The 19,497-nt window shown below is 34.7% G+C and overlaps 2 protein-coding genes across 3 annotated transcripts in view; both read right to left on the reverse strand.

The window, feature by feature from the left end:
• The window catches only part of LOC105345323 (4-hydroxybenzoate polyprenyltransferase, mitochondrial), a 281,500-nt gene that overhangs the window by 46,276 nt on the left and 215,727 nt on the right, over positions 1–19,497 (reverse strand). The window lies entirely within an intron of this gene.
• LOC105345326 (potassium voltage-gated channel subfamily A member 1) lies at positions 7,783–17,624 on the reverse strand. Of its 2 annotated transcripts, XR_010713004.1 has the most exons (4): positions 16,793–17,623; positions 15,246–16,624; positions 13,578–13,692; positions 7,783–13,005 (listed from the first exon to the last, which is right to left on the reverse strand). XR_010713004.1 is itself a non-coding variant. In XM_020074127.3 (2 exons), exons 1-2 carry the CDS (start codon positions 16,570–16,572, stop codon positions 12,995–12,997), a joined length of 1,338 nt encoding a protein of 445 aa, XP_019929686.2. In that variant the 5' UTR covers positions 16,573–17,624; the 3' UTR covers positions 7,783–12,994. The 2 variants fall into 2 exon arrangements, 1 of the variants encoding a protein (XP_019929686.2); XM_020074127.3 differs by lacking the exon at positions 13,578–13,692 and having other exon boundaries at positions 15,246–17,624.

Raw genomic sequence — 19,497 nt, forward strand, 5'->3', positions numbered from 1 at the left:
GAAAATTGGTCCCTTTGGAAAATGTGGTCGGAGGAATAATCCTGATAATTTTTACACGGTTTCTTACGCAATGATCTGTAACAAGGAGGATTGTGCAGGTTGTTATTATTTTTTTTTTAACAAACATTATCGTACATCGTTTTCAGAAATGAATATATCTATATCAACAAAATCACTATCAAGTATTAATAAAACGGATTCCGTCATTACTTGACTGCGTAAGAGGTAATCTAAACTCGTCCTCGGTTTGAGGTTGAATTATTCCACATACGCAAACATTTACTATTTTTAAACCACATCAAAGAAATTTACAGGGAGTGGGGATTGGGGTGTGAAGACAATCCGACCCATGGGAGGGGCACTCTCTCTTCCATGATCTTCGCTTTTAAAGTCTAATGGAAAACATTTGAAAAAAAGGATTGTATACAGGACATGGATGGGGACATACTTTAATTATCCTTTTCAAATTCTGCTATTCCAACTCGAACAACCTGTGCGTACAGAGGTCAAATTGTAGTTACTTGCTTTTATTTAACGGGTGCTCACAAATAAAAAATGGAAACGTAAGGCTGATTTTGTATAATGCTTTGTATCTGGGAAGAGAAATGCTAATAAAATGGTACATTGCAAGTTAAAAGTTTTTATTTTTGCAAAAACCGCACTTGTTCATTCTAACATGTAATATCCTAAATTTTACAAATATTACATGTAACAGGAGTTCGGCTTGATGTGCACTGCGCCGATCAATTGTTAATGATTGCAGATACACCGGCCCGCTCTGCTGCATTGTACATGCCATTTTGTGTACAAAGATGCATGTTTTCTTTATAATCAATTATGTAATGCCCATCGATATCGGCATTTAAAGCTACATGTTTGCCAGAAATGTATTCCCCAAAACAACCCCGTTAAGGTACATGTAACGATACTTCAGATTTTTACAAATATATTATTTTCAAATAGATAGTTAAGATATATAACTGAATTTTGGTATACTACATTTTAGGCACAGGTTCTTGGGGACAATTAAGACCGACCCCTTCCCCTTCCATCCCTCACCCCCAAGAATCTTGACTCCCGGGACTTAACTCATTTTTTCATTAAAATATCCTTTATAAATATGTCATAAAAGGATAATCTAATGAAAAAAAAATGAGTAAAGACCCGGGGATCTAAATACCTGGGTGTGTGTGTGTGTTGGGGGGGGGGGGGGGGGGGCGGGTAAGTGGTCGGTCCTGCCATCAAGTAACTGTGATTTTAGGCACATGTGTGTCTACCGTAATATAAATTCGTGTTGACTAACTTATACATGTACATTTATTTGCTATGTTATTGGGTTCCAATGATGCATGCTCTAAGTCGTTTTACTTTCGTCTATAACGTTTTATTTTGTATTCACTCTTATTGATCTTATTTTTACTTCATATAATAAAGTTTGTACACGCAACCCGCAATTTTCATGATAATAGAGCTTAAACTTGTATATATACTAAACCAGTTTCGTTCCGTGTATTTTCTCAGACTTAACTGTAAACATACAAATTAGGTTCATGTGCATGATGAGAGAAGCAAGATCTGAAGAAAAAAATATATATGTGCGTGAGTCGTTGCGCATCCCTATTGTTGTCACTATGGCAACTGCTTTGCATCCATCCAAGACCGAACAACCAGAAAACTTTCAAGTTGATTATTCTCCAACCGAGCATGACAACATTGCGTGTTGGGAGAACGGGTGTTTGAACCTATGATCTTTCACGCACGAAGTATACTATGTAAAAGTTCCTCCGACTCTTACATGTATGGAGAATTAAATTACGGTTTAACATCACGTTTATTGGGTAATGCTCGAGATGTTTTCTGGGTGAAAAGCACAAAAGAGGAATTGGCGATCGACATGACTGAAACCAACCCTTAATGATTCACTACTGTGAATACACAGAACAATGAATATACAATGGACATTCATGAGCTCGAATTCTATAAACCGATAAAGTCTGCGCCGACAGAAAATAATAAAAATCGGTCCAATTACCGCACTATAAGTCGTTTGTATTTATATTACGGATTGCAACAATAAACAGAATACCCCGTAGTACAAGCGAAGCCCACATGCTTAATCTGATTGACCATATTTTTATCAGAGATGGCTGAGATCCATGCCTAGTCTTGGCATCATCTACACGAGACTCGCGGTTCTCTCTGAGTCCCTCTGGTGTGCTAGGGGCTGCAACGTTTATGGTCTGGGTACTTGTATAGTTTAATTTGACAGATCCCTATTCTCCAATGGCGCATTGCTGGCCATATATCGCTTTTTGGCCCGGATATATATATAGGTCAATCCATTTGGTATAAACCAAGCCAGGGCTTGGTATTTATAGCTTTTTGTCTATGCGATTAATTCTCTCTTCTCTTGTAGCACTAGAGCGATATACAGCGCTTCATACACAGACACATTTATTTTGGTTCTCCCGCAGTGTTCGAATTTGTCAAATAAAATAGTTATACAGTCATGAACATAGTACAGGGAGCAAAATCCGTTTTACACCCACGTTCTATGTATGACAACAAAAAGCAAGAGGTCAAAACAGGCCTAGCCCCTCTGGTGCATTGTACTGACAATTATCAAAAATTGAAGATCTTCGATTTTAGACTAATTCTCCCCGTACCCCAGGCTAAATCTGCTATGATCTTTATGATAGAAAATCTCTCGGAACCATGAAGTAAACTGAAATTCGTCCAATTAAAGGAAATAGACTTTGTTTACAGGTACAGCTGTAAATATTCGCCCCCATTTTAATTTGACCCCTATCGCCCTCATTGTCAGCGGGCGAATCAAAGATTCAACTGAACAATACTTTCAGCCAATATCGATGTGAGTATGACAGTGTAATAAAAAAAGACTGATTAGTCATATACCCGTAAAATCTTTAGAATTCGTGGTGGTTCAATATTCGTGGTATTCGTGGCTAGCCATCACACATCGTCCTAATTTAAATCCTCGACGAGAACAAATTATGAAAGAGATACTTTTCTAACTGAAACTTAAAACCGATGCATCTACGAAATTACACCCCCAAGTATAAGTAAAACAAAACCCAAACCACGAATTTAAATGATTCCACAGTATTACATACATGTATGTAATATCATATTTTGGACATGAAAGGCAGCCTGTACAAGCAGAATTTCTTGAGACATTAACACTTTCAAAATCTTTCTACATGTACTTTGTTGAATGCATAAAACTGTACTCCAAAATGAGTTATAATTGCATAACTTGTTTTCAACAAATATCTGGATGGTGTACAAACTGGTAAAGGGACACGCAAAATCTGCATTTTCTTTATCTTTCACATGTATCTTTAGCATCAAATTTGAGCTGGGATTCTCAAAACTAAAACAACAATAATCAATGGTCATAGTCGGGGATTGTTTCAATAATTACCCAGAATTCGCAATAATGAGAACTTTACAATAATACCCTTGAAGCAGTTCTAAAGTTTTCTGGCTTTACGGGATTGCTAGTGTCGGTTTATGTACTGTGTAAAATAAAACAGCAGGCAAAAACACTTGTCATAGCTCGCTTATTCCTTTTCTGCATGAAATTTCCAGAGTTTAAAATGATTAATGCATGAGACAATTCTCATAAAAACTTGAAAAACGCTACGCATAGGTTTACCATCCTAGAGCCAGTGTTTTTAGGAAATCTAATACTTGGAACTCCTGGATGATACACATACATGTAACTTGATGTAGGCTGGGGTATTCATGATCAGAGATGGGAATTCTTAATTTGTATATACATACATACACTGCCAATTATGCCTATATAGACGTTGTATAGCCAATAATTAATATCGATACGAAGGGTCACGTCTGAGGCCACACACCGACTATTGATTTCAATTAGTGCTGAAGTGGGAACAATTGCATTCAAGAGTCCGGGTTATTACATAAAGGAATGTAACGACGTGTAGGTGCGACCGGGGGTCTGTAAAAGTACGCCAGATCGGGATGTAAAATGTTTCTATTATTGAACAACGAGCCCGATGACTTTATCCTTGTTTTACCTGATCGCGGCCCATTCCTTTAAAGGGTATTTGAACGTGCTCAAAGGTCATATATTTAACGACTGATGAAGGGAAATCCGTGTCTGGGCGGATTAATAGATAATTCATAATTATAATTAACCCCAACTTCATCCATCCGGTGATTTCTTTTGTACGACATGGCCGGGAAAATAATGGAATTCAGACTTGGACAAAAACAATCCTATAAAAGTAGCACCTACCCACTCTACGCTTTACAATAAAACCACAACAACAACACTAACAACAACAGCAGCCCCCCCCACCCCCCCCCCCCCCACCCTCCCCGAAATATGGAAACTTTTTCAAAATTAAAATGAAAAAAAACCCAACAACAACGGGCCCATGAAGGAAAGTAGTCAGTATAAAGAAACGATGGCATTATATAAATTGTGCTCGTTTGGGAGGGTAACGGTTAAAATTGACACTTCCGAAAACACCATATCGTCAACCGACGCGAGGCGTTGAAAATTTACTGAGATTTCTTTTGCCATTGGTGAAAAAGATTAATATTCATACTCAGGAAAATTGCTAATCTTGGATCGAACGGGTTTGATACGGTTTTGTGATTATTTGTGTCGATATATTTTCGTCCGCTTTTCATATGCCTTAGGAACGAGGGGAAACAATGTTTTGTTGATGTAGATATACATGTATTTAATCACTGTATGCCCATGTAAGTAAGACTGGTCAAAGTTACTTATACATGTAACACCCGCGAACGGAAGTTAAGGATAAGTCATCTTTTTACAAATCAAAAATCCATTTTGTAATGTTAATTTTACCAGTTTTATTTTACTTTTTGCAATCAATATGCTGCAATCTGTAGAAATAAGAAATATTTAGGATCACATTATGGATTAGATATCGGATATACTCAATGGGATTGTCTTTAAAACTGACAGACAAATCAATAAACACCTAATCTATTTGGATCTTATGATACTTAATGTATGAAAATTTTGTTTTATTGATTTTATCGCCCTCCCTCGTAGGTTTAGTATTTTGAAGGTGAATTTAAACAAAAATTTAATTTTGGGCAGCCTAATTTCAGGTAAATAGTATCGCTTGTTTGTATACCTCTGTTTACGAGGAGTTAAGTGTAATGTATTTCGACTTTGTAGTGTAAACGAAATCCCTTTTAGAGCAATATTTAAATTGACACAGAAAGTGTTGAATAATCAAATTTCAACACTCCCTAAAAAAACCGGAAGCAAACAAACAGTTACACGGATACAAATAAACAACACTCTATTAACATTTATACAATAAACGTTTCAGCAGTGAATCAATGAATGAATTATAGCAAAAGTATTTCCAAGAATTGTATATTACCAAAACCATTCCGAATTCAAATATTTTCTCAACACCTCAAGGTTTAAAGTCTTGTTGTGAACATTTCAAAATGTCTGCGGCGCAAAATGCTCACTGTTTGCGTTCTCTAAGAAGAACAGGTAAAAACTGTCCTATATGTGTCATCTTTGCTGGTCAGTAAGAAAGAGCGTTAAATATACACAGAGAGAGAAGTCTTCACCATAAGGAGAAAGAAGGAACCATAGCTTACCTCTCACAGTAGCAGAATATACGAACCCCCAGAAGTCTCCTTAAGGGAGGGGATGGGTGATTAACATTCAGCTCCCTTTATTTTATAGACCCCCGTAGATGAATGTTGGTACCAGCCATTCCGTCGTTTGGGTGAACTTTTATTGCTTTCCAATATCAAATTGGATTTTTATTTTGACGTGGTATAAATATTGAGACACTTTTTTGTATTGTAATCGTTAGATTTAGTCGGAAAACCAGTTTTATGAATAATGGAGTGCCGGTTAATTTTTCTAGTGCAATTGTAGCTTTTTTGCACCAATTATTTGTGCAATTTCTGATTTAAAAGTTACTGATGTATCTTTTTTTTTTTTCTTTTTTCTTTTCTTTTTAAATCCTATAGGATATTTAGCATTGTCTACTAGAATTATATTACTTCGTGTGGGAATTTTAACTCAGACCGTGCTTTGAACAGAAATCTCTGAGGGTTTCAAAATCTTGTAAGAAAATTAAATTTTCTAAAGAAAACAATTTGTTATCAGTGAATTAAAAAACATAATTTTATTGAATGGAAAATATAAGTATTGCAGGTATAATTCCATTAAATTGAAGTCATTTTTTAATCAAATCCAACTTCATGAAATTTAATGTCAAAATTTTGATTTTTCTAATTTTTTTACTCATGCACTTTTTAATTTTGCAATATTTTGTAATAAGTAAAAAATAATTATTCTAATAAAACAGATAAAAACAAACTTAAAACAAAATAAGTGGTCAAGTTCTCCAAGCAGTTATTGTGTTTTCGTATGTCAGACATATATGAGTTTTAAGGAAACTGTATCTTACAAAACGGATGCAAAATATGCCACCTTGATTCTGGCCTAATTGTCCAGCACTCAGTCTGTATTTAACATGGGTTTAACAATTTCAATTTCAATTCAAACCATGAAATGGTACATGAGGTCAATCATTATATACAGTTCAAAAGTCAGAGATACATTTTATAAATGAATAGATAAGTAGTATATTAATAGAAAATAAGCATAAATATACAATATATTAACAAGCCAGGAGATGTTCGGAATCCTTAAAAATCACATCGTAGAAAGACCTGTTTTATGTTATGACCTCCATGTAGAAATGACATATGCCACCAACCCCACCCACACCACTACGCTCTTTTTAATAAGTAAATAACGGATCAATGCCTGCTTTACTGTAACAGAAAAAAGACTTTAAAAAAGGAGATTTCGTTGGTGATTTCTGCGACATCTGTTTAACAAAACAGTACGTGTGCGGTTTAGACAACTGTCGCATCCCGGTACACCTTATGGGAGTCAAGTCTGTCAAAGGCAACAAAGGCGATTGCACAGATCAGTGAAAATTGACAAATCTTGTACTTTATTCTGATGAAAAAATCAATGTAAGAAGAGAGATCAAAAGACCAGCCTGACAGAACCTACATATAGATTTTCTCAAGCAATCTCCCACCTACCCCCCCCCCCCCCCCCCCCCCCATTGAAAAAAGTACATGGCAATGTTGTAAATGTTGATTAGAGTTTTACTGTTAAAGTTCAATGAATTTATTACATGTATACAATGCTTTTGTTAAGATATGATATACAACGAACATTTCACTTGCAAGTAATTTAAAGACGCAAGACATGCACTTCTGGATGTAAACATCGACGTTCAAAAATATAAATGTTTTGGATTCTTAACCACTCCCACCCCACCCTACCTCGGACCACCACCAACACCAACAACTATTAGTACAGGAAATTAGTTTCATCCGACATTGATTGTTTAATTTCATCCCGTAATAAGAGAAAACAAAACTTGATAGCGATAACAGTTTTCTTAGCTTCACTTCGAATGATTTGAATAAAACCTTTTATCAAGTTACATGAACTGAATCAAGCGGAACCTTTCGAACAACCTCGCACAAAAAAAAAAACAAAAACAAAAAAACAACAACAAACAAACAAGAATCCAAACGTTATTGTTTGGTATCACGAACTAGTAATTTGAATAGCATTTTGTCAAAACGGGGAAAGTTTCAAATTAACGTAGCATAAAATCTCTTGATGCTTCGAATTCTCTACGTATTAATAAAAAAAAAAACAAGCACAAGAAATAACAAAGGCATGTAGACACTTTCGTGATAATTTAATTCCTTCCATTATCGGGAAGACTGCATAGAAAAGTGCAAGAAATCTCTAACAACCATTAATATTAAGTAACATGATAGGTAACAATAGATTAGCAAAAACCGATCCACTGCAGTCGCAGGGGACAAAAATCAAATTATTGCATGTAATTACTGCACCGCAAACCATTTGTAATATCCACAGTCTCGTTTGCCAGACAAAAAAAAGTCAATCCGTGATGGGCACACGCGAATACATATAGGTCTATATATATATATATATACATGTATAATTAATGAAAGTCATTGTGGAATAATTAAAAAGATCAACAAGTGTAAAAAGAAAAAAAAAAGAAAAAAACAAGATACAGTTGTATATGTAATACAGTATTTTAAAATGTTTTTTTCTTGTAACATGCAGTGTTTTTTTTAGTAAAAAATGTCCAACGGACTTTTACATCCAATACGCTAATCGAACGATACAAAGATATAAAAATTAGGTGGACTCAATATAGTTGAAATACAATATTGTAAAAGCCTATCTACTCATCTATCGGAAAATCTAAAAATCTAATGCAAACTGCGTTTGTTTATTTTACACCACAGTTTTCAAATGTGTTTGAAAATAAACCGATAAACAATTGAAAGCTTAATGACAAATTGCAAAAAAGTAAAAGGAGATGGTAAAAAATTCACTCATTTGTTACAGCTCCATAACATTCACCTTAAAAAAGCAGTTTTGAGTTTTGAAGTCCGTGTGTTTTGTCAATTTTAAGTAAGAATGTAATTTTAGTCTGTATAGAAGAAAAAAAATATTGAAGTTAGGAGTGACATGTTTGTATAACTAGGATTTTCAAAAACGTATTGGTTTTATTTTGTAAATTGAAAAATTATCCTAAGAAAATTTTTAAAAAAAAAAGAGAAATTCGCCTACTCTGGTATTTAGTATACTTGTTGCATGTATGTAATTCTGACCTTATATAAGACTGTGCCGAGTTACATGTACAAGTCGTTCAATATTGATATCTCTGATAACGCAGATACATTTTAGATGAATATGGATTTTAATCCATAAATCCATCGCCAGACCATACAGAAATGCAAAAGCAGTGAACACAAATGCCATTGTATGTTTTACATCGTAAACCCTTCAAAAATCAGTATAAATTCTTTAAAGAAAAAAAGTACTTCATCTGAAGCGTAAATTTTTTTATAGAAACGCTTAAAGTATATATACATGTAAAAAGCTCAGTGAAGGAGAAAAAGAAAAATCACATTTCTGTAACCTATCCTTAGCAATACATTTATAGACCCTAGACTATTGATTTCAGTATAGTTCATACAAGCGTTCCAGTGGAGCGATTACTAAAGTAATCAAATATTGAAGAGATTCCGATGTGTAGAGATAGCCGGTTCATTGTTTAAGGATAATGAGTTACTCACATCTAATTTTCACATGTCATGAGATCACAATCTCAACAAAAAAAAAAAATTTCATTTCATTTTTCCGGTTTTTTTTCTTTTCTTTTATGATCTCTTTCTTTCGTTGATTTGAAACATTTCCCTATTGTATTCTCTAATACGTCAGTAGAAGGGAATTTAGTGTTCGTTTATGTGATAAAGTATATGATTAAACTATCCCTTTTTTGTAGATCTTAAAAGTATTGCTTGTTAAAAATTGATTTTGTTCTAAGTCACACAATCGCACTGTATAGTGGCACAATTAGGAGGCTTAAGCTTAAGTTCATCATTTGGAATGCATGGATAATTCAAAGAATTTTCAGTAAACAGAACTTTTGTTGGACTAATACTAATTGAGAGATAATGCAGGGCAGTTAAATTTCAAATATAAATTATGATGTATTCTCTTTTTTGTTTTGACAGTTGTATATCCTTTAATTAATAATCGATAGGTACGCAAATACATCTTTATTTTCTTCACACCACCTGTTACATGCAATGGCTAAAGTTACTGTTTTAAAACTGCATGGGGGATATTGACATCATTAAAAATAATATTGACGGTCTTTTCTAGGTTTAGCTTTATTAGCACAGAATGTATAAAAGTGAAAATGACACTGGGAAAATGTTTATTTTTTGGTAACAGAAGTTGTCAAGCCCATCTCCCTCAAGCCCCCCCCCCCCCCCCTTTCACTCTCAAATGTGTGCAAAAGCCTTTTTAAAGTTATCATCATATAACGGATCATCAAAAATATACACTCATACGGCTTACCAAAAGGGATAAGACTTGGCTTTTAATAGAATAAGGATCAGGGAAAATTTTGTAGAATTACATTATCCAGAGCCCAATAGACGAATTCCTTCTTGAAACAAAAACTGTAACGCTGTAACATATACTATTGACTTTGATGGTGAGAAGTACGTAAGAAAGATGGTCCCATAAGGTAGCAACTCCCCATGTATCAAAGATATCAAAATAGTGTTACATTTTTGATCTGGTTCCAAAATTACGGAGGAATATTATGTTCAGAAATATAGCTAGACTGCTCTAATGGATTTAGCGAGTTTTTTGTGCTTGTCTAGCTGCAAGAATTGTCAAAGACACGACAAAATTATATTTTTCAAAGAAGACGACATCAGAGGGGAATTGTTGCTAACATTTTTACTTTATCTCTATATCTGCCTCAGTGGCTATTGATAATCTTATGCATGTATTCCTTGCTTTATTAAGTTTATATAAAGCACTGGTTCTACCGGGCAAAACTAGATGCTCTGGATCAGTTAACTTATATTTTCAGAAATAACTAAGAAACAATTGATTTTACATATAAAAGAATATTGTGGATATAAAACACCCAGTTAATGGATTGTCTGGGCCGTTTTTACACAAAATTAGCCTCCTTTTAGAAGAGCTCTTTACATGTATAGAGATAATAGGAAAATATTCAAAGTTTAAGGACTTTTATTTGATAAACAATACTTATGGCTATAAACATCATATAAACATTTTTGATAAAGATCTGATGGTGAATTTGTTGACTGTTCGGCTTACTGAATTAATTAAAATTATGAAATTTACAGAATATAATATTCAGAGTCAAATTAATTTTGTTCTATGAATCTCAAATTATATATTACGTCATTTCCCTGCTTTTATTATTACACTTTCTTGAGAAAAACTAATAATATGGAATAAAAAATGATCAGAGAGGTTTTTTTTTACAGTCGGAAACCGAATAATGTATAAGAGGCATCACCAGTCTTTCTGTACAGTAGACTATTGATTTTCCCCCAGTTTAAACACGGGACTCAGATGCACGGGATATTTCGTATCAGAATTGAATTTTCCCTGATGCTTAATTCTACGAGCCTGCATGGTTCTGCTGTGATGTTTTTAACCGATAGATGATTAAATTATTCCTAGATCAAACAAATTCACTATGACAGCTGAATTTGATTACTGAATGAATTAAGGCACTACACGGCCCAATACTATTGACGCTTTCTTTTTTTTACTCTCTTTCCTCATTTTATTTGGATTGTAATTAAGCCTCTCTATTTGCTTACAAAAGGGTGTTTTTACACTCTAAAAGATAGTTGTTTCGAACTGGAATAAAACGACTGTCGTCTGGTAATAAGTGAAGGAGTTCATCTGGTACGGGTGTGTTAGATCTAAATGTAAAACTGCACATCAACCGGTGCATATATCAAACAAACCATTATGATTCTAAAGTACATGTGCTTTGGGGACAAAAATGCAAACATGAGAATCACTTCAACAATAAACTGCAAAAGATGAAATCAATTGCAAATGGAAAATGCACGCAATGTCGCCCCAAACTTATAAGATTACAGGGAAAATGTTTTTGTTCAAAAAACATCAAGAAATACAAATAAAACATGCGTATTTATAGATACGTGAAACTATTCGAGCCCTCGCTTAAAATAAGTTGAGCAAAGATATACTTCATGTAGGTTCTACATGTACAATGTATGTATATATATTATTATCACAGACAAAATCACGTGATCATCAAAACGTTGCATCATGGCATACGGGATCTGTTGCAAATACTGGTACAACAACACATGGTGTGTTGCAAATTTAACCAAATTAAACGAAACACTCTGTATAATTGTAAAAGTCAGGATTCGATTAATATTACGATGTTACATGTATCAATTAGTAGGAGTTCAGTGATAGAACACATCCCCATGTTTTGTATTGAAATGCATAACTGAATTGTTCCTGTATTCAAACAATAAATATATCTTTTAATTAATATTTTCAACAACACAAAGAATTAAGATTAAATTGAGTATAGAATTTTGGTGTTATCCATTTCTTTATTTTAAAAAATGTTCGTGAATACGATTAATTTGGTTAAACAACGTAATATAAATGCGGTTTTGATTGTTGTTCATACATTATCCCGTATGCCATTTCCGACTTATAATAACATACACTTTTACATTCAAATGGTATAAAAATGCAACTACATCATGCTAAAATACTTCATTGTAATAATAGAGCTTTCGATTCCAAGAGAAAAAAGACATAAACATCGAAAAGGGTGTTGAATGAAATGATTTTACAATTAAATAGTGAGAGAAAGAGGAAGAGAAAAAAATGAACAAGAGACAATACAATTAACGTTTCTCAATCGTGCCTTTGCCTTCACCGTTGGTTCATATATTGTATTGCTAATAGTAGTTTTGTTATCAGACGTCTTACCAACAGAGCACGTTTGAATAAAAACCCCATTACTGTAATGTTTTTACGACGACATCTTTTTTTTTTCTTCTTGGGCTCTAAACCATTAATGTTTCATAATAATCTTTTTGTGTTCATCCTGGAGGTGATATAGTTAAGCTGGGCCATATAAGATTGTAATAACATTTTATTCTGAAATTGCCAATTTTCAACAGAAACATTGAATCATCTGCGAGAAATCAATGGCGGGTAAAAATAAATCCTCAACGTCCATCTTTGACGGGCAAATAAGGATTGCTAAGGCTTGGTAATCCTTTACTAGGAGGTAATTGAATCCAACAAGACAATACAATACAGACTGTACTATCTTGCTCCCATTATAAGAGTTAAACTCGCGCTTGCTCTGCTAGGCATAGTCCTGCCTGATAACACAACTGCTATGGTATCAAATCATACACTTTGCAATAAGGCGCACTCTACATATTGTTCTCAATGTGGAACATTTCCATTGCATCGTATACCGGTACATGTACCTACGATTTATCCTCGAACTGCAGATGAAAAAAAGGACTTTTATTAATGATTTGTTTTGGGTTTTGTTTTTTCAATTAGTGCAATAGATGATTGATTGATTTTTACAAACATTTAAAACAAAATTGATCGTCTTCTTTTTGTGAATTACAGAGTTTTTGTGAGTGCATCATAAAAAAAAAACCTTTTTGGAAAACATGGTGTTTTAGTTAAGTCAATCGTAAAACAAAAGTTTTTAACATCTAATGTCAGATTTTACAGAGGTTAAACAAAACAAAACAATAGATTCATCCATGTGAAAGAATTCTCCTAAGTATTCACATTCGATTTAAATTCTCGTCTTAAAAAATCTATACTATAGCCATTCTTTGATTGTCCGAATCATATAAAAAGGGGAATTCAACACTTCTCTTAACCAAGCTATCTTACTTTTTGTACAAGCTTTTCATTTCAAAGTCTCATTCTTTATCGATAGGAAATTTTGGCAACAATGTGAATACTTGTAAAAAACCATAAAATTATATAAAAGATACAAAGAGAGATTATGATAATGATAATAATAATTATAATAATGATAATAATAGTTACAAACCAATTGTTCAAATAATCAAGACAATTTCAGAAAGTTCGTTGTGACTGTGAGAATTGTTCTACAGGCAAAGTGATGTGAGCTAGTACAAAGTCTCAAACTGCTGTGTGAATACGTCCTAGATAAGGAAAGAAAAGAAAACAAACAAATCTAAGAAAACATATTCCATTGCATTAGTCAGTCTATGACCGAAACACTACTCTATTGCATTTGCCAGGCTATCTGAAACAGTTTCTACTTATGCTCATTATAGACATGTGTAATACACTGCACACTTTGATTTTCTACAACGCGTTCAGTACCGCGCATGAATACATTAATTATAACACAACAACACATAGATCTACGGTGCTCAACATTCAAACACTAGTCGAAGCCCAGGCAGAGTTCCTATCTTTGAGGAAGATTTGCGTTTGATCATAATGAATTTTTTTTTTACAATCTTTTGAAATTCGAAGAAAAAGTCTGAATTATTAATCAACTCGTTTGTTAAATCAGTGGACCTTGTTCATAGCACAAAGGTCGGCACGACTAATGTACCATATCACCAATGACATACTCCAATTATACGAAATATATGACTGCCACTCTAGACTACTTGTATACGAAATTTTAATGAAAAGTTTGGATAATAAAAAGACTCAAATCAATTTAGACACTAATATGTTAAAATTGTACTACAAAAAAATCTCTCTCTCTCCCTTTCTCTCTCTCTCTCTCTCTCTCTCTCTCTCTCTCTCTCTCTCTCTCTCTCTCTCTCTCTCTCTCTCTCTCTCTCTTTCTCTCTCTCTCTCACTCCAATGAACATTAAAATCGATACTTCAAACAATTACCAATTAATTAAAAAATATCTTTTGCTGAAAATATTGATTATTTTATTTAACAAGGGGATCAACTTATACATCGATTCCTAATAATTTAAGATAGAAAATGCAGCTCTTTGTAATATGTAGTATATTTGCACGTCCTATCTTAACTGTAGCATCAAGCGTTTGGTCTAAATAGTTAAACTCTAAACTTGGCAAGTAACTTGTCTGTATGTGACATCTTAATCACTTGGATAATGATCTGTACTATGATATAGTCGATATTAAATTCCCTCGATGTTAGTTCTGGTCTCGGCTTTCATATTCTCGTACAAGAGTAATGGATTTTTTTTTAAATACTGGTCACCTAATATCACTAAGCGATTTACTGACTGCACCAACGTAGTGCAAGCCCAATACCATTATAACGAAACCAAAATGTTAATGATATTTTACTCGTACGATTAACACGATCTAATTATCAGAAACAGGGTAATTTTCTATCAATATGATGTCTAACAGGGCATTGGTTAGTGTCCCTCGATAATGCAAAGGGTATTGAGTTGTGTAGCAAACTGACATTAATGAAATATTTGAAATAACACAATATGAGTGGAGGAAAAATGTGGCCCTCTACAAACTACCTGTGAAGTCAATGATATATTGAGCAAAGTGGTACAACACCAGATAAACAAAAGTATAAGTGTGGATATAATGGAATGAATATATTTAGTTACGATATTTTTCATAATTAAAAAATTGCATAATTATATCAATATTGATCATTTCATTGCGAATTTTGAAAATTAAAGAACTTTCGAAGTTTTTTTTTCATTAAGTGAAAAAAGGAAGATTTATCCTTTACCTCTGCCTGTTTTGTGGGCATAAAACTTGTTGAAGTTTTCTGTGATGATTGGAACAGGGATCGCTAAAGTTAAGACCCCTGTCAAGGCAGCAATACTTCCAATGATTTTCCCCAGAATTCCCACAGGATATTTATCTCCGTAACCAACGGTTGTCATGGTAATCACGGCCCACCAAAAAGCATCCGGAATTGACGTAATTTGCGAATCTGGTTGGCTTAGTTCGGCGAAATAGATAGCACTGGAAAACAATAGAATGCAAACGAAGAGTGCGACCAAAAACAGGAGAAGACCCTCTATACTGGCTTTAAACGTTAGAATTAGAACTTGCAAGCCGGCGGAGTGTTTCGTCAGCTTAAAGATTCGAACCAGTCGGATCACCCTTAGAAAGGCCAGAGACGTCCCCGCCGAGTCCCCGTCGCAGCCGTCTGGAGAAAGCAAATTCGACAGCGTTACATAATAAGGAATAACAGCTGTAATATCTACCAGATTCTGAAAATCTTTGAAATATTTGATTTTACTCGGGCACGAAAAAAGGCGAATGAATACTTCGTAGGTGAACCAGGCGGTGCATAGGGTCTCCAGGATGAAGTAAGGATCTGCAAAATTCGGTTTCCCGTTCACGCAGTCGTGGCTCGACAACCAGGGAACCGTTTCCACACAGAACAATATAATTGAAAGCACGGTTATCACAACGGAAACTATTGCAATGACGTAAGCTGCAAATGACGTCTCCGGATACTCCATAAGCAGCCAAATCTTACGTTTGCAAGGGTTTTCTGGTAATACCATTTTTTCAGAAACATATCCTTCTTCCTTTTTGTACAATTCGATTTTCTCCTTCTCTATTTGGTAAAAATCTAACTCCCTGAGAAATATATCATCGGGCACGGGCTCCGGGCGTCGAAGCTTCCCGCCATATTGATAATAATTAAATATAGATTCAAACGTAGGTCTATGCCGATCAAAGAAATATTCACCCCTATCCTTATCGAAAAATCGTATCCTCTTCCGAGGGTTCCCTAGTAAGGTAGTCGGGTGTTTATTAAGTATGGAGGCCCATGTTTCGTAATACTGCCCACTAACGTTGATGGTCACCCGTTCACAAGTTTGCAATGAACAGCTGTGAGGAGAGGAACCATCCACACAACACGTTACCAGGTCTTCCAAGGCTAATTCATTGTCGGATCCGTCGCTGTCCCGGAACTTCCTACCGGAATCGGGGGACTGGAACAACCACAGATCCCCGTCACTCTCGTTTAGACGGTCCGGACGACTGATGGGTCTCCGGTACCGAGACTGATTGTTCATTATAGACACCACCGCCATGTTTACAACCTGAACTCTTCTCTTCCATGCAGAATCCTAGTCGACCTGAAATCTAGTCAAGGAAATTTCTTTTCTTTTTTGGGATCATGCTATATTATGAGATACACAGATCCTGCATAGCGCTTTCTTCTTCTTTTTTTCTCTCGTACTTTATAATTGATTTTAGGTAAGGTAAAACTCTTTATCATTAGAGCACGGCTAGTAAAGTTTGCATGAATACCTTTTGTGTGGAAAATAGTAATAATAAAAAATCCATTCAACGAAAATCACAATCGCACATCCCAGCCATTGGAAGAATCACTCAGTCGTGTGTTTTTTGAACAGCAACACCTTAACGCCACCACCAGCGTAATGTGTATCCTTTGAATATCTGCTTCCGGCAAGTATTTAATTTTCCCATTCACTCAACATCCGGAAATTTTGTGATTAAATAGAATTCACTGAAATAATGAAGAAGCATTTACCGCTCCGTTGATTCCTAGAACCTGTCGGAGCGAAGCCCAGGCTCGGTTTGACAGAGGCAGGCGAATCGCTGTCTATTCGATCGATCTGCCGTCCGATAAGCCATGTACGTTCCGTGTTAAACCGAACCGGCTCTAAAACTAGTTTCGGCATACATGAAAAAGTTTTGGACTGTAGATCTTTTGGTTAAATATTTTCTGTATAGGTAAACGGAAATTTCGAAACGTATTAAGATAGGTACAGGTCGGTTGACATTCGTTTTAAAAGGCAGGAACAATGTATTTAAAAAGATAATGATGGAGTTTAGTGCTAATTGAACCGCATTAAACCCTGAACAAATAGAGAATCAAACCTGGTGTATTTTTACACGAAATAATATAGTGAACTCGGTAGAAAAAAAAACCTGTAGTTTTTCCATCGAATGGACGGCTTTTGTTAACGCCCGCTCCTTAGTAATAAACAGTGAGCTTATCGTCAATAGTACACAGTACATCAATATTTAACCAGAGCGTGATATGAGAATACCAACGGTAAATGAAGCGAAACCACTCGACTGAGTATCCCCGTGTACGCAGCAGTGCTAGTATGTGGCAGTCCTTATAATAGGCCGCTATAGCAATAATAAAAGAGGCAGTGAAGGTAGGATAATACAGGAATTATGAATGATCTGAATGAATTGCCGTAAAATCAATAAATAAATATTTGTACAGTTTATTAAGCACTCTTTTGTGCCGACGGTTCTATCGACTGGTAAACATGTCGTTTGCATTCATACAAAGACAATTATGGTAGATAAATACAACCAGTGTCATTTCTAAACAGCTTCGTTTTGCTTTTGGTGATTTCTATTTATTTATTCATTCATTTTTAATTTTTATCTTTTTTAACACAGTTTAAACACTAGAATATTGCTATGGTTTAAGAGGAGAAAAAAAGCACAGAAGAAAACTTAAGGTACAGAAAAATATCGAGAAAAACAAAGGGGAAAATAACAAATAATTGATTGATGATAAATAAATATCCACACGAATAGTGGCAGGGACACTATATTTTTTTCAATTTAAAACAGGCATAATGAATAAATACGCACTTGATTAAACTATACCAATATTTATACACGCATACTGTAGATTCTTTATTTTTCGTGAGTACTTAATTCTGCGACTTAACCATTTTTCACCAAATCGCGAGAATATAAAATAGCGATTATACGCGGATATTAATTATTCGTGTTTAATTAGGAATCTACAATAACTTAAGGGACAATGATCAATTGAACAAGGGATGCACTGTACATAGATATATTTACTGAATGTATTTGTTACATATTAAATATTTCGGAAATGAAACCGTCATGATGTGTGTTAGAAATAGATTTGCCAGCAAAAGCGGTGTTGCAAGCTCAAGTTCAAAATGAAGAATCGATTCTTGGCTGATTGTCTGTCATAATAGCATCTCAACATTCCTTTTTTATAGATGGACTAGCTGCTGAGGTGCTGAGTTGCTGAGTGATTGAATATCAGATATAGAGCTTTTAATTAAAACAACCGCCCCATTATTACCCCTTTCCCCGGTAACAAAATATGACCTTTCTTTTTAATTTATATATACATTGCCTAGGATTTTCGTCTGTTTGCCTGTCGTCTGTTTAATATTTATTACATCTCTTGCTTAGTTAAAATTGTATAATCATAACATATTCATTTATAAAAGCTTCAGTGTGAATTTCTGATCTTCAGTGACACCGTTTGTCATATAATGGGGTTTCGTTATTGAGGAAGAAACGGTAAAAATCAGGTCAATCAACTGATGTTTGCAACAAGCATTCCTCATTGCTGTGTAGCAGAACGTTACTAGTCTTTTGGATACATACAAGCAATAGTGCATAGGCGAAAGTCAACCTCTCCGACGATTAGTATATTAGCTAAAAGTTTGAAGCCTCAGCAAAATAATTACAAGCATGAAAAGTCGTAGAACAGTGTCAATTACCTCAGTCTTACGACTGCAGAGAGACCCGTGGATGAGGGAGAAAGAATCCCCCCAATTCCTAATTTTCTCCGAGAGGTTAATATTTTATTGAATATAGATACTTAAGAAGGGTAAAATGGCTACCGCTTTGCCTAATCAATTGAAACGCGCGTGCTAAAGAGAGGAGAAATTAGATGTGAATACCGTACTCTTTTCTCCTATAATTGGATATATATCGATTGAGGTTTCAGTTTAAGGGGGACCAGCAATAAGTTACTAGACTCTAGCTTGAACGGATCTTTGTCTTATCTACTCGGCACTTATTGGGTTTATTCTCCAAAAATAAAGTCAACAAACATATCTGCACTTGTAAATTAGCGAAACACTGGCGTGGTTTAATCATCATTATAAGTCTAGAGCGAATAATCATTTCTTAATTAGATTAATCAAGTTAGTAATAATGTTTTTTGTGAATTTAGATGTGAAATTGAACGA

This window comes from Magallana gigas, chromosome 4 (genome assembly GCF_963853765.1).
Source record: "Magallana gigas chromosome 4, xbMagGiga1.1, whole genome shotgun sequence".
NCBI classification, from domain to species: Eukaryota; Metazoa; Mollusca; class Bivalvia; order Ostreida; family Ostreidae; genus Magallana; species Magallana gigas.

Bases quoted from the DNA above. Each gene is read 5' to 3' on its own strand.
- LOC105345326 (XM_020074127.3), bottom strand. From the start codon at position 16,572: ATGGCGGTGGTGTCTATAATGAACAATCAGTCTCGGTACCGGAGACCC.